At 44.8% G+C, this 16254-nt stretch overlaps 1 protein-coding gene, 1 long non-coding RNA gene and 1 pseudogene across 4 annotated transcripts; 1 reads left to right on the top strand and 2 right to left on the bottom strand.

The window, feature by feature from the left end:
* The first annotated feature begins 5167 nt into the window (after positions 1 to 5167).
* Positions 5168 to 7205, top strand: LOC118473458 (uncharacterized). Its single transcript, XR_004852885.1, has 4 exons — positions 5168 to 5677; positions 5876 to 5933; positions 6010 to 6239; positions 6609 to 7205. It is a non-coding gene; the product is annotated as an uncharacterized lncRNA (long non-coding RNA).
* On the bottom strand, positions 5845 to 8085 carry LOC103631783 (Omega-amidase pseudogene; annotated as a pseudogene). The gene is made up of 4 exons (NR_161289.1): positions 7849 to 8085; positions 6668 to 6759; positions 6387 to 6431; positions 5845 to 6259 (listed from the first exon to the last, which is right to left on the bottom strand). The product of NR_161289.1 is annotated as an Omega-amidase pseudogene (transcript).
* A 271-nt stretch (positions 8086 to 8356) lies between these two features.
* On the bottom strand, positions 8357 to 12956 carry LOC100280276 (uncharacterized). Of its 2 annotated transcripts, none has more exons than NM_001153204.1 (10): positions 12571 to 12906; positions 12357 to 12473; positions 11034 to 11258; positions 10564 to 10657; positions 10199 to 10273; positions 9812 to 9890; positions 9576 to 9591; positions 9383 to 9463; positions 9105 to 9187; positions 8357 to 9020 (listed from the first exon to the last, which is right to left on the bottom strand). In NM_001153204.1, exons 1-10 carry the CDS (start codon positions 12790 to 12792, stop codon positions 8942 to 8944), a joined length of 1071 nt encoding a protein of 356 aa, NP_001146676.1. In that variant the 5' UTR covers positions 12793 to 12906; the 3' UTR covers positions 8357 to 8941. The 2 variants fall into 2 exon arrangements, 1 of the variants encoding a protein (NP_001146676.1); XR_004857232.1 differs by having other exon boundaries at positions 8372 to 9020; positions 9105 to 9311; positions 12571 to 12956.
* Positions 12957 to 16254: the final 3298 nt, after the last annotated feature.

Here is a 16254-nt window from a genome sequence, read left to right as displayed (position 1 = left end):
TGGGCTGTTTTGGCTTTTCCTTTTTCCCTGGATTTTCTAATTGCTTTTCCATTTCTTTTTCTCTATGATTTTCAATTCAAATTCAATTCAAGTTTCAAATTCAAACATGTGCAACAATTTAAAGAATATTTAAACTCAGCATGATGCAACATTTCATGACTCATAGTGTTTTGGCAAAAATAAATAATTAATCCCTCCTTAATTAAGCTATTTCTACTCAAAAGGAAAAAGAGAGAGAGAGGGAAACTAGAGATAGATAGAAACTAGAGAGAGAAGAGTAACACTTGAATTTGGGTAATAATTAGAAAGAAATTTTATACCCCAAAATTCAGGGTGTCACACTTTGTCGAGGTAAACCCTATTGTAGTCGCACCATGGCAGAGCCACTAGATGCGCCAACCACCAAGTCGTGGTCATATCTTGCAGCCCCACGTGCCATGGAGACACCAGCACCTCTATTGAGACATCGTGGCTCCGCGGCACAGCTAGGTGTCTAGACTTGACTAACTAATTGTCATTGCGTTGTATCTGGCCTCGTTGTTTCGATGTCTCCGCGGCACAGCTAGGTGTCTAGACTTGACTAACTAATTGTCATTGCGTTGTATCTGGCCTCGTTGTTGCGTCGTTTGTCGTCCGTCGTCCAAGACTTCAATCCACCGTAGTTAAGACATCACCGCATGCCAGGGCAGACAACTAGGGGCAAGGCATCACCACATGACAGTACTGGGCTACAGATGGGGCATTAGCGATTGAAAAATGCTAAAGAGGACAAGCAGCCAGCTAGCAACTGAGCAACAATCAAAAAATTCATCCTATAAAATATTTCGAATACCCACCCTTTAAATCCTGGACCCGCCACCGTTGCTAGAGCACTAGGTATGAAAATCCTAGTTTTCAATGAGATTATGTCCAGGAAGCAATGTAGTAAAACTATATATATAGTGAAAAGGTCTAGTAGCATCATTAAGTAATAGTGTGTTTGATTTGAGGAATGATGTAGTCCATCATCTTTTTACTCCTCACTTTTTTATTTGGTTTGTGTAATGCAATGAGTTGATCCATCACCATTTTATTCCTCATAACCTAATAATTATAGTAATAATATGAGGAATGAGTTTATTCCACCAAATTTGTGGAATGGACTCATGAGTCATGATACACCACCTCATCTAAAATGGATTGACTGTTCAATCCGAACACCCCCTAAGGTTCAAGAGTCTAATTATAAATAAAAATGTTATACCCACTTATTAGACAACAAAAAAGCTATACCCTCTTATTGGACACGAAGCTTAGTGCTTAACTAGGACAAACACAGAGGTTCATAGAGGCTATACTACGTTAATTAAAAGAGAGGTTTTACTTGCCCATTCCTCGAATTTGACTCTTGTTTGTTTGTCCACGCACGAAGCATGGGTAATTGCATTAGATCGATGATACACTTAAGGCCTCGTTCAGTTACAAGGGATGAAACCCACCATTGATTTAATTTGGATCTGGATTCAGTGAATCCTTACCTCACACTCAATCTCATGGTGGGATTAAAACCACCATTTAATCCATGTATCTTTCAAAACTAGTTATTTTTTAATCTATGGATTCTAATATAAACTTGTGCAATATCTTCATGGATTTGTTCTATACGTAACGAGCTATGGATAGAATCTATGCCTTCTATAGTTTAAAAAATTCTCAAATACATCGGTTATAATCCATGATGGGTTTAACCAAATAATTTTTTAAGTAGACTTAGATTATTAGAGCATGGATTGTGATATAAATTTAATTTTAATTTATATTAATCTAGAGTTGGATTGGTGTAAATGAACAAGACCTAATCGGGTTAGGAAAGGACCTATGGGTTGAAAAGTGGAGGGAGCCAGACTAAACAACTAATACATGAGACTCACTAGCTTTCACTTAAGCATAAAAGAACGTCGGAGCAAATACTGGAGTTCCTTCTTAAGGGAAAAAAAAACAAATATTGCAGTGCAACGTCTTTCAAATATTGCGGTGCTCCTGTATAATTACTTCCTCTGTTATAAATTATAAGAATTTTTGAATTTTTAGATTCATATGTTTTACTGTGCATTTATTTATAAGTTATATATATATAGTAAAAATTATATGTTTAGAAAAACTATAATATCTTTTAATCTGGACCGTTTTTAGAAAATATTAAAATACTCTATAATTTAAAAAGAAGGGAATACATTATAAGTTGTGGTTCGGTTGTGACTTGTGAGAGGTAGGTATAGTTGGGAATTGGGATCTAGAGCATATATAAGGTGCAAGGCCTACGAACCTAGCTATGAGATTTCTTATTAGGACATGATGGAGCAGCGTTTGCATGGCCTTGCATTCAGCACCTACTTTGAGGGAGGAGATAATAGCTAAAAAATATAAATATTGACATGTATACATTTTTTTGGACATTTGTCACGAAAGCAATCAACTTTATCACGGATATGAAGAAGAGCTAAATATGCATTTGTTTGGGCAATAATTGGGTGGTGCGCAAGAGAAATTAATCGATCGGCAGCGTCGTTTTGGAGGCAGAGCTAGGAGGCAAATCGATCGGCCAGTGGGCGAGCTAGCTAGCTAGGTAGGCACGTGCACGCAGACGGAGCCACATGACGTTTACGAGCACCGGGCGGCTATTATTGGTACTTTGTTACTCACTAACACAGCCACACTCTTTGTCAAAGCTTGGCAGTCTAGTACTGTAAACAGCGCTTCCAATTTGGGCTGGCACGAAGGTAAGGTTCGCGCGTGCGTTCAAAGTTGAAACCTTGGGCGCCAACAACAGTGTTGTCCGGTCCCAGCGGCAACGGCGTACAGTACGAGCGATGAAAAGAAGAGCGCGCGATCGAGCGTGGTCGTGGTCGCCGGCCGCCGATCCCGAGGCACAACACGGTAGCCCCCTGGAGATCATCGGTAGATCACGCGCGCGATGCCAGGGGGCGCGGAGGATCGGAAGCCGATGCCGATGGCCGTGGCCCCGTACGTGCCGCCACGCCGCGCGCTTTGGCTTTGTGCTTTGCACTTGCACCGCGGCGCCACAAAAGCTCTGCCTGCGTGGGGGTGGCCGGGTGGGGTGGGAATGCATCCCCGCCCGGGCCCGACCGACCGACCGATCTCGCGGGATCGGATCCCGTCCCCGCCATCATCATCGTCTTCGTCTGTCGTCGTCTCGTCCAGTAGGAGTACAGTACTACTGGCTCCCTCTCCCTGACGCTGAATGCTCTCTGCTTTGCTCTCATCTGCCTTCTCGGAAGCCGCGGCGCGACATGACCGTGACAGAGGCGCCGAGAAAAGAGAGAGAAAAGCAACCAGCGCCGATGGGCTCCCGATGGCACGCGGGCCCGGCGTGCCGCCGGATCGCTTGCCGCGCATAGTACGTGGCCGTGCTAGCTTGCTGCTTTGGTCTTTACCGCGTGCAGTGCAGTGCAGGGCAACCAAAAGTTACGGTCCCGTTCCCGTCCCGTCCCGTCCCGTGCGCGCGATCCTGACACAGGCTAGTAGCCTACGGTTAGCTGCTAGGCCGCGCGCCTCAATTAAAAGCCTGATGGGTGGGTGGCCGGCGGCGATGGCGAGAGTTTTGGAGGCCGGCGGGCGGACGACGGGGCTCCGGCTCCCATGATGGGCTGCCGCCCTGCCTGGCACGCGTGATCTGATTCCCCACGTGCGGGCCTACGATGCTACGTGTACCCCCCTACCACCGCCTTTATCTTCTTTTGGCAGGAGCACCACTGCACCGCCACTTTTGTCACTGCAGGCAGCGCTGGGTTGCTGCAGTAGTGCAGTGCGTGCTACTGCTACCACGACCGTACTGGGAGTGCATGCATGGCAGGAGCAACTCACTCCCCTGCTCGTTGATCTGCTCATGCTGGCATGATGGGCTGCAGTGCCGACCGATGCGCCCAGTTACGCACCACTTCGGATCTCGATCACTCGGCGTCGATTGTCAGCCCGTCACGTTACGACAGTTCCGGCCGTGCAGTGGTGTATGTGTATGTGCCGAGTGCTCTAAAAATACTAGACTAGGGAGTACGTACGATAGGTATATCTGTCCAGCTACTGCTACTCAGCTATTGCATGAACAGCGCTGCTGACACCGTTCCGCACCGCTGCACGGGGAGGGGACATCCATCCCACGGCGGCGTCCGCCAGCCTGGCCCTGGGTCGCAACGATCGCAACGAGGCAGGCAGGACTACACTACTACTGCTCACTGTATGCCTCTCTCGTGCTCTACGCATTTCGCGAGCGAGCGAGCGTACGTACATGTGAACGGCCGCCCGGCAAACCCGTACATATTCTGCTAGATCTGCCGCCCGTCCGTGCCATGGCCCAAGGGTACGTACGTATAATGTACGTATGCCTGGTGCCTGGGAGCACGCCAGCACGTACGCACATCGATCAGCAGCTCTGACCATGAGGCGGTGATGCAGGCTGCAGGAAGGCAGGCGCACTAGTGCAGGCCATCGTCGTAGCGGGGCTCGGCAGGCAACAACGGGCGGCGCGTGAGATTTCCGGGGAACGCGGCGCTGCTCTGCTCTCGTTCTTCTCCCCCGGCCTGTACAGCTCACGAGCGGCTCGGGGCTCGGTTGTGAATAAGTGAGGTTTTTTTTTTGTTTTTTTTTTTATGCGCAGCGCAGGCTATAGCCACGGCGGCATTGATGGAGAAGCCCACAGGCCTGACATCCAGTTCGCCATCACGAGCTGCAGGGGGGTCTGCTGGGAGGACGGACGATGCACGGGTGCAGTAGCAGCAGAATAAGGCTCCTGACGGGAGGCGAGGCGACAGCCCAAGGCCCATGCAATTAAACAAGCAGGTGAGAGGAGGCCCATTCGGCGATCGGCGGACGTACTGCCAGTACCACGGAGACACAGCTTGCGATTTAAAGCCGAACATTACGGCTCTGACCCTAGTACTGACCGACCCCCCCCTCCTTTTCAAAAATAGGTAGACATTTATATGCAGGCAGGCAGGCAGGATATACGTACCGTTTATTACTAAATACATATGGGCGATTAGCCTTAGTCCAAAAGTTGAGTAAAACAACAAATGAGAAACAAAATAAAATAAAAAACCAATCCTGTACATTTAAAACTGAATACGCGGCAAAAAAACACAACAACAACAACAGAGTGAAGGAAGAGCTTCCTTCCGCATATTGGTATTGGCAAGTGGCAACGCACCAGCGTGCCGCCTACGTATTCGCCAATCGCCATAGACGGCGAGTGTGGCTGTGGCCTCTCAAAGACTAGCATTTTTTGGCAGAACGCGAGTACAGGCTAAAAGAAAGAAAGTGCGAACAAAATCGATCCTGCAGTGGCGCGAAGATCTGCATCGAAGAGAACTGAACTCGGACCTCGGGGATGGGAGGCGTGAGAGGCCTTAAATTGGCATCATTCGCAGGTCACAGCTCCGGCCACCAAAAGGCTGGGGGCTTCTTCAGTTGTTGGCTCATGAGCTCCCCATGCCTTGCCTGCCTGACTGACAGTGTGAGGCACAGCCACCTGCGGTAGCAGTGCGCTGTGCCTGTGAGCAGCGGCAGTTCCTGAGCTGCGGTGGCGGTACTGCAGTGCCGCGGCCCGCTCTCTGCAGCACCGCCAGGGTTCCTGCGGCTACTGACCCCCTCATTATGCTTCCCGGCTTCCCGCAGCTCACAGGTTTGTTGCCCTACCCTGCCATCATACATAACCAATTTACTCTTGTACTGTGGCTGCTGATGGCCAAACAAATGGTGGGAGGATCCATTGCCACTTCGGCTCCACGTAGCGCGCACAAGCTAGTTCAAACTTTGAAACTGGTAAGAGACCCAAAAGGAAATCGGGGGTAGATAATCCGTTTATCTTTGTTTCATGTAGAGCGGTGTTCTTCCTACTGTAATCTATTTATTATTTGGCAACCGGAGACACAGTGAAGGTACGTACTATTGTCGCCTTTACTCGCCCTCGTCCCCTGCTCTCCACCTTCACACATCAGGTCGATCGATCTCTAGACAGGGCATCGACATGCATGTCATGATGAACGCGGTAGTACGAGCAAGCCTGCAGAGTCAACTGCTCTCCTGCTTCGTCACAGCCAGCCTCACAGCTGCATCCAGGCTCGCTGCTGAGGATCCATCCAGTCTCCGGGACATCTTGCAGCTGGTAGGGATCGCCACGCCGTTGGTGTTGCAGAGGAAGAAATTGCCTAGAGAAGATCTTGCGCCACCCCGTTCAACCAAAGGTGTTTCACTCTGCGTACCTCTGATCAATCAGTGAATACTCACTCATTTTCTGCTATTCTAGGACTAGTTTGGGAACTCAATTTTCCTAAGTGATTCCTATCTTCTCAAGAAAAAATGAAATATTTTTTCTTGGAAAAATGACTAACCCCTATAGTTGCCTCTCCATGCTAGCTCGGTTGTTGCAATCACATCTCCAAATTGGCACCATGCAAATAGTTAGTCAATCACATGACATATATTTGCTAATGTACATGTTTGAGATTGTTAGCGTGGTAAAAAACACACACACAAGAGGTTTTATCGGAAACAAAAGTAGTTTTGTCGTGGTGAAGTGGTGACTACTTTTTTTTTTTTGAAATGTAATGCAGTGGTGGCTACTGACAGAACCAAAGGGCAGTAAATGAAAATCTCAGGTCAACAAACATACAAGTCCAACAAGAGTAGTGTGTCCCCATCCCCAAGCAACATAACCTGCACTGGTATGGTATCTCGACCCGGAGCGCATGCTGCAACAAACAGCTGCCAATGCAAAAAACAGTTGATTATCATTTTAAAGCATAAAACTAGCAAAACGAACGCCAGATGAAAGCTGAAGTCAAGAAAAATGATACACCAGCACGCGTACAAGCGCAGCGTAACTGGTCGTCTGCAGCCACGGCATTGGAGAAACGATGTCATCGAATAAAAGTAGTGGTCACATTTCAGATACGAGATTATCCCTAATTATTATGAGAACCTGTTTTTTATTTGGACGATGCCAGTCGACTTTTGGCATGTGAATCCCATTTGCATTACCTTGGCACCTTTGTAAATTGTGTGAGCTCGTAGATCTTGGAATAGAACAACAAATTATCTTTGCTAGCATGTGTGTTTCTTTAGATTGTCCATGGATTGTCTGTTAGCAATATTATTAATTAACATCATGAACATAATTACAAATAAAAAACGTGTACCCCTGAATATGAATAAAATATTTTTTTCTCATAGAATTACAAGAAAAACGAGAAAGATTGGTAGTTACTGTGGTTGAAGGAAAAATGATATTACATGATCATGGTGGGGTTTAGAGAGATGATAAAGGGAGAACTACTGTGGGAGGTCTTAATACAGGGAGATGAATCTTGTTGATGTGATGAGATGATGGGATACGTGAAAAGAAATTTGGTGCTGTTTGATTTATATATTTGTAACATAATAGGTAATGAGTAACCGATAATGTTAAACTATTTTTGTTTAAGTTCAACTGTAATGAGATATTACAGTAGAAACCGAGATGGCCTATTCAAACTTATTACCGCTGGTATTCGAGTGTGAATCATTACCACTACCATTTATATTATATTTCGTGAACCAAACGACACCTTACAGAAAAGGGTTGTGAACAATCTTAAATTGGTTTCACAGGTCACCACTAGGGGTGGTGATGTCACGATCCAAATGCTTCTTCAAAATAAGTTAGGATCCTTAATTAATTTTAATTCAAAAATAAATATAAATAGAGTGCGATATTAATCTAATTTGATCCTTAAATTTTGTATTGTAAAATCTAGAGATTTACCACCTCTAGTCACCACTAGCTCCAATCAACAGAGGATTGCTTCTTCATACCTGACAGTTGTGCACCGTGCAGGTCTGCCGCCCTCTGCAGCATCGACAGGGAACCTGTTCACAGGTTTGCCCTTCCCTGCCATCATACCCATACGAAAATATACCCATGCATACTCTAGTACTGTGGCTGCTGATGGCCAAACACTGGAGTATCCATTGCTACATCGGCTCCAGGAGGCGCACAAGCTAGTTCAAAATTCAAATTGGTACGGCCCAAAAGGAAATCGGAGAAGATCCTCCGTTTATCTTTGTTTCATGGAGAAAGGTTTTCTTCATAGGTTAAAGTAATCAATTTATTCGACAACTGGAGTGTCATGTACGGCCACACATACGCCAGGCGTAGGAGAGCCCGCGATGTGCGCCGAGCTGAGCAGGCAGCAAAGGCACATGCGCAGCAGGTGAGTGGCTAGGATGGAAAGTAGCCATCTGATTGATTGCGCATGCAGCAAACATAGAAGGCTACCGCCTGATTGATTGTGCATGCAGCAAACATAGAAGGAGATTGGCTAGGAGAGAAAGTAGCTAGCTGATTAGTATCCTTCCTATTTTGATTAGATCTTCAATCAAGGAGAACCTTCTCCATTTGTGTAAGCTGCCGGCTATATATAGCCATGTAGGGTGGCACTTGGAAATCAATCAAGAATTACCTATCAAGTCTCTTCCTCTCTTCTCTAAACCGGCGACCAGGAGAACTTCTCCTGTCGACGGGTAGCTCGGCGTGGGGGCATAACCCTGCCGGCAACCACGGGTCAAGGCTACGATCTACGTAGCCGAGGTCCTCCTACCTTGGGCAATACCGCCCTTGACATGGAGACATTTACACTGAGGGCTAGTCTGGCAATCATATTTTCCCAAGTGATTTCTATTTTCCTAAGAAAAATTAATCAATTTTTCCTTAGAAAAATAAGAATCTCTTGTAAAATAGAGTTGCCAAACTAGCGCTGAAGGTACAAACTATAGTCGCTTTATTCCGTCCTCTCCACCTTCACACATCAAGTTGATCGATCTCTCGATGGGCATGGGCATGCATCTCATGAACGAAGTAGTACGAGCAAGCCTGCAGAGTCAACTGCTCTCCTGCTTCGTCCCTGTGCTAATGAGAACCCAGCCTCTGGACATCAACCAGCTGATAGAGATCGCCACGGCGTTGGTGTTGCAGAGGAAGAAATTGCCTAGCGAGGATATGTGCGACCCCATTAAACCAAAGGTGAAGACATATAAGACTACTGGAAATCATAGAATTTCACTCTTCATACCTCCTCTGCTCAATCAGTGAGTAGTCAATTTCTGCTATTATAGTTGCCTCCTCATGCTCAGTTGTTGCAATCACCTCTCCAAACTAGAAGTACACAAATGGTTAATTATGGCATGACATATCTTCTTTGCAAGCGTACAACTTACAGATTGTTGGCAAAAACCACAACAGGTACAGAATTAGTTTTGTGGTGGTGCATAGTATCAGTCTGGAAGGTAGATAAGCAATGGTCATTGACAGAACTAAAGGGCAGTAAATGGAAATCTCAGGTCAACTTACAGGTCCAACAAGAGTGGAGTGTCCCCAAGCAACATATCCTGCACTGGTATCTCGAGCTGGGCCGCATGTTGCAACAAACAGCTGGCACCAAACAGTCGATTAACATTTTAAAGCATAAAACTGGCAAAACGATACCAAATGAAAGTTAAGTAAAGGAAAATGGAACACCAGCACGCAAAGAAGCACAGCACACCTGGTTGTCTGTAGCCCTGACATTGGAGAAATGATGTCATCAGTACAGGGCAAAAAAAAGTAATGGAGATAATTCAGATATGAAATTACCCGTAAGAGATTATGAGTTCTGATCGAGGTTTTGACTAGTTTAAAAAATAGATATGCTAATTAGCGTGTATAAAAGTAGCGAGAATTTAGCTCCCTATATTTCCCTAGCATAATTGCCATAACTTGAGCTGCAAAGCCATCTATTACCTTGCCCTTTGCAGCAACTCCCAATGCAGTGGTCCAGTAGTCATATTGAATGCACCAGGATAGCATAACAAATGAGCACCTGCAGTCAGTGAAATGAGCTTAGTCTGTTTTGTCAGTTTTAATATTTTTAAAATTATGAGAAAATAGTAGTATTAAGCTGTAAGTATGTGTTCAGAATTGTTAGTATAACTGAAAATCTGGAAAGAAAATCAAACAGTAAACAATCTCAGACAAAGTGTCTATATATTTTACATGCCGAGTAGGTTAGAAAATGACATGGTCCAAATACGGCATATGCCACATCGTCTTTGAGAAGTTAGTTCACTTCATGAAGTTACAGCTTAATAGAGACAACTACACTGAAAAACACACATGAGGAAGACATACCTCTTGCAGCATACAACATTGCTAATTCCTGGAAACGGATGTCATAACATATACCAATACCAATTCGCCCAACATCTGTAAAATAAATCAACAATGACATTAGAATATAAGAAACACTTGAGCAACACAAACCAAAGGCCTTGTAAAACCAAGTAACACTAACATAGTATATAGAAAGGTATAAATTGAACAAAACTATCCCAATCATCGAACTCATATTTTAAGACCCAATCCAAATGACCAAAACTCAAAATTAGATATACATGGATAGCCAAATATTAGGCTAGCAAGGAAAAAAGAATGATCTGATATTCTCAAATCCTACATGCTTCGTTTGCTTTAGACAACAGATTAATTGGTCAAACCTGTGTCTACAACAGTAGGATTCTGCCCAGCAGTAAGAGTCTTCGATTCCTTGAAAGTGATCTTTCCTGGAATGTCAATGTCAAAAAGATGGATCTGTAGGTGCACAAATTTTCGTTGTCAGAAAGAACTAAACTTACTACTCATACGGAGTACAATGAAAGGAAAAGAAGGCATAAATAAGATGGGAGCAACAAAATCAGAATTAACTGTGCATTCAGTGTTGAACACAGTATGGTCAACCTTATTACTTGTATTTATCACACTCAAAGGGAAAAGAATATAAATAACATGGACGTGATCATGCACTTTCAGCACTGCGGCGTGTTTGGTGCTCACATTGGGGCTGGATTCATTGTGGTATTGCTGGGAGATGGTATAATGGGGAATACCATACATCATTAGTTTGATATACACACGCACGCGCCCGCCAGAAAACTGTACTACAGCTATACTAGAAGTTTGAACATACCTTTCTATGTTTACCCTTAAGTTTGCCATCTGAACCAAAGATGCAGCATGTATTGTATAAGTTGTTTCCCGAACGTTCAGCTATGGACCCACCAACAAGAGTGACTTGTAAGATGCGAGCAACCTCCGACATCATTGAAAATGAAGGGGCCGCATCTCCGCCAGCTTCAATGTCCTCCGCGTACTCTGGAAAGCTGTCATTTGAATACGGACCATTCCATATCTCCTACAGACATAAAAAAATAGCTGCAGGTCAATGAATGAAGCACATAGATAACATTTCTGAAGCATGGCCATATAAGAGAATATGCATATATGTGCAGATTTACAATGAACAAGATGAGGAATTTAGGCTATCCCCAGCGGCTTCCCTATCACATCCCCTATTTCAAACTTCACTATGCAAACACTACTATCCACAGTGTAAATCTCCTATTTTACACGGTCCACTGAAGACAACCTTACTATTGTCTAAACCTCAAGACCTGGCTGTTGAATAAAACGCTTGTGGCGAAACCTGACCCAGGATTTATGCTTTGGTCCAAGTTTGAATGCTGATCTGCACGAGCCTACATTATTTCTAATGTACCACAGCCCAACCCTGAAAATTTGCTTTACCGTCATTTCCACAATGAGTTTTAGGCTTCAAACTAAATAAAAGGTTTGTGATCTTTGTGTCACCAATAACCTAACCACAGGAATAACTAGCTTGGTTATGTAGCATTTCAGGTAATAGCACAGTGAACATTGCCCCACGCCCAATAATGCACCCCCTCTGCCAGAGGACGACAGTAGCACTTAGGCCATGTTTGGTTTCTTTAGTCTAGGGACTAAAGTTTAGTTAGGGGACTAAAGTTTAGTCCCTAACATGTTTGGTTCTAGGGGCTAAAAATAGTAAGAATATACTAAATGACTCATAAGAAGACTAAAATGGCCTTTAATATTTTCATGCTATTAGTATAATTGAACTAAACGAGGGATAATTGTGGAATTAATATGGTTTAGTCCCTTTTAGCACATATGTGAAGGACTAAAGACTAAATCATTTTAGTCCATATTTTAGTCCTAGTGTTTGGCAAAAAAAAAGGACTAAACGGAACTAAAAACTAGAGACTAATCTTTAGTCCCTCTAACCAAACACCCCCTTAATAATGAGTGAAGGCTTAAATCTTGTATACAATGACCGATGAACATACATACCTAACAGTGTTAACAAGGGACGCACCTATGGAGAATCGTTAAACAACAGTGCGATCACTACCAACCAAAATACCGTTCCGCTTGGAAGAATGGGGTAATAAAATGCTTTCTATCAGAGACTCACTGGGAGAAGGACGAGCTTAGCGCCCTCGGAGGCCGCCTTCTCGATGGCCGCGCGCGCGTGCGCGATGTTGCGATTCTTGTCCGCCGTCACCGAGAGCTGGCACAGCGCCACCTTGAACTGCGGCCACAGAAGAAAATTCGGCACAAGGTCAGATGAAAGCCCCGACCTGCGACAGAAGTCAAGCCCGAAGAAATCCGAACCGGATGGGCGTCACCTTGGAGAGCGGCGGGGTCGGGAGCTCGAGGGCGGGAGGGGAGCGTGCCTCCTCCGGGCGGAAGGAGGGGTTGGGGGCGGAGGCCATGGCGGCGATGCGGTGGAGTGGGAGGCGGGAGCGGGAGGGACAGGAGACGCGCGCGCGGGCGCCGCCCGCGCAGAGCTTTAGACCGGGGGCGAGGAGCGCGGCGGCTGTGGATGTGGCTGCGGCTGCGGCTCTCATCTCATGGGAGGTGCCGGGGCGGCGTAGATAGCGTAGCGGCTAGCGAGCCGAGAGGCGGCGCGAGTCGCGACGGCGACCTGAGCGTGAGTAGTTGCCGGATGGATGCGCATCAGCAGCTAGTGGGACCGGTTTGTCAGTAGGATGTGCCCGCAATGTTTGGTGGTGGCCCTGGCACAGCAATTTTGGTGCCTGTTTGACGGGACACGGGAAAGGCCTTGCTGCCGGCGCCACCAACGGATGCCCATTTCCATGCCAATCTACTCGCCGGCCGATCGGCGGCGGCGGCCGCGTCGTCGTGCAGCTCGGCTCGTTGTCCTGTGTTGTGCCTCGTGAGTTTCCGGCTCCACAAGCTTGATTGTGTTGCGTCCCAGTGGGTGCAGCACTGTCGGAGCATCACGACGGTGCAACTGCCAGAGATCTGCCCAGCTCAGGGATGCTTCACCACTGCCCAACAACACCGCAGGCAAAGTTGCTGGCTTCCTCTACTACTAGCCTACTAATTAGGGCTCCTTTTGAACGTAGGAATGTCACGAAAATGATATATGAATTTCACAGAAATTAGTTAAAACACAGAAAAATACAAGATTCAGAAATATATATATATATATTGCGTAAAAAATAATGACACTATTACACCATAAATATTAGTACTGCATATATTTCGTAAATAAATATACGGTTTTACGGTTTTTTAGGAGGGGGTGAGTATTTTTATACCCTGTCTTTTGGGCTGCAACCTGCAAAAGAGGCCAGTTTGGCTGAATTGGATGGCCATTGTGATCATCCATAAACTCGTCATGTTGCCCACGGGCCGCGGCCACTGTGAGAACTAGGCCGCTGTAGTAGCGGCGTCAAGCACGCTGAAGAAAGAGAGAAGGCACTGATAATATGCAGACCTAGGTCATTAGAATGGACGGCAATAGTGGTCAAGCTAACGATTTGGTTAAGATACCGTTTAGACGCCAGTGGGTTTTAAGAATCTGGATAAGAAAACTAAAGTGTTTTGTTGAATTATATGAATGTATGACAAAATTCACTAGAATCCCTAGCATATTTGGATGGGGTTCTAAGATTCCGAGATTTTTGTTCTATCAGGATGCTTGAAATCCCATGTTAACCAAACTGTACCTAAATGCTACCATGTTAACCAAGCCAGAGATAATCAGGAACTACCTGCTAGTAGCAGTAGCAGTCGAGAAAAATGAAGCGTCGAGGTTCAGAGAAGATGTGACGTGAGGAAATGTGGCTGGCACTGTGGCACCTGCTGCAAGAGCAAAGCGCGAGGGATCGGAATGGGAAGCAGTCGGTTTGAGGTAATTGTCATGCCGTGACTTAGTTGCTGACAAGTAAAGCAGTAACATTATAGAATATATTTGATTTGATGTCAAAGTAAGCTGAGACGAGACGACAACGGTCTTTCAATTTTTTGAGACCATACTACCACAAAAAATTGTTCTGCTGTTTATCTCAGTCCTCGTATGACTCTTATCTAAACACTATAAAAAATATAGACATTTACTTGCATTTCTCATTGTAAGAGCAACTCCAAAAAAACGTGTAAATTAACCCCAAAACAGATATTAGTCAAGAATAGTGTTTTTTCTTACTCCAACAGTTCCCTCATTTCCTCCCCAAAACATTAGCGTCCCGCATCCACAACCTCATCTCCCTCATATTTTGGTGTGTTTCATCCCTCCCTAATCCATTCCTCAACGTATCGGATCATCTACAGCCTCCCGACGACTATATAGATTACGCCACATATCACATTTAAAGGAACTGTTGGAGTATTTATCATGATTCAATCTTAAAACTTTTTAGCCTACTCTTAATAATCAATTTTTGGGGTAAAATTTTTAACATCCGTTTGAAGTTGCATAAGTCCAACCAAACAAAGTGGTGAGAACAACACGCCAGGGTAGCGAAACCGTCAAAGTGTTACTGTTGCCGGCCAGTCACCTTCCATGTGGACGAGGCACATGAAAGGATGACTTGACTTCATATGTTGCGCACTTATACTTAGTATACAGTAAGTCTTAGGCTTGATCACCACGCAAAGTGCAACGTGAGCCATGTTGGACACGGTCCGCCGCAGTAGCACGTTTTCGCTGCACGTCACTGTAAAACTTCAGTGAGCAGTGCTCAACAGGCACTCCGTTTGTTCGTGTGTTTAGGCCTTTTGGCGTAAACCCATTTAATATGGGATCTTTTGACGGGTTTTTAGGGGACTAAATAAAAAAAATAAGAGACGAGATCTTCGTGAAAAAACTATCTCTATACAACTTTTCATTTATATTGTCTCTTAACTGTATTTGTGATCTAGTGTCTCAGTGTTATATCATATCGTTTTTTAAGTGTCTATTATACTTGAAAAACTGAACCATTGCCTCAAGGTTGTACACGCTCTTAGAGCCAGCTGCTCGCCTTGCCCTTATCTCCAAAGAGACATGAGGAAAATGGAAACTGGCAGATGGTTTCCATCAACGACCTCGATGCATGCCTCGTTTCACGATCCCCTTTTGTGTCGTTTTATAGTGTTTGTTCTAGTCGCTTGCATCAACATTCGTATGGTCGGTTGGATGGTTGGTTTTACTAACTAAAACTGTTTAGCGAAGCGAATCTGTCTAGAGTGATCTAAACCTGTATCGAAGCCTGGAACGTTGTTTACTTAGCGTCACGGAACCGACCTGCCCATCATCCACTTATTCCAAAATACAACTAAACCCTAGTAGCGACCCATTCTTCCCGAAACAATCGGACGGCCTTGCTCTTCCTCTCGGATCCTGCGAAGAATGAATATATTCTAGATCACTAGGTTCCATATAGTCACTCCCCTAACCAAACACGTTGTTAGTTCATGTCATATCAACTGTTTGAATATCAATTATTGGTATTAAATATATGCTTAATTAGTGTCACACCCGGCTTTAAGGAACAAAGCCCGGTGCATCTCATACATGCGCCAAGAAGACAACATATATAATAACAGAGTGTATAGAGATAAATGTCATAAAACATCAGAGTATTTATTACATAGCGGAAGACTTATTACAAAATAAAGTAATAAAGATAAAACGAACTAAGGATCGTTGGCGCCAATGTCAACTGAGAAACGCCACCTAGATCAGATCATACTCCTCGCCTTGTGGCTCCTCCTGAACCACCTGCTCTTCTCCTGTGGGGGTGTGAGACAGCAAGGGTGAGCTCACACATGATCATAGCTCAACAAGTTGTGGGGAACCAGTGGACATAAACTCACAAAGGTGTGAGTTCATGTGGGGTGTAAGGCTAATCAATGATAGGGGTTTAAAGCTGAACATTGCTTTTAAGTAGTTGGTCAAAATTTTATTAGCAGTCACTAAGTGTAAGTAAATACCAAACCATAAATAAAGTAATAGAACAAAATTAATAATAAACCCATGCAATGTAAATGACAAAATTGAGTTTAAGTTCCATAATTTA

Source organism: Zea mays, chromosome 1 (genome assembly GCF_902167145.1).
Source record: "Zea mays cultivar B73 chromosome 1, Zm-B73-REFERENCE-NAM-5.0, whole genome shotgun sequence".
Classification (NCBI taxonomy): domain Eukaryota; kingdom Viridiplantae; phylum Streptophyta; class Magnoliopsida; order Poales; family Poaceae; genus Zea; species Zea mays.
Note: the sequence above shows the minus strand (reverse complement) of the source record. Positions and strands in the feature narration are given on the sequence as shown.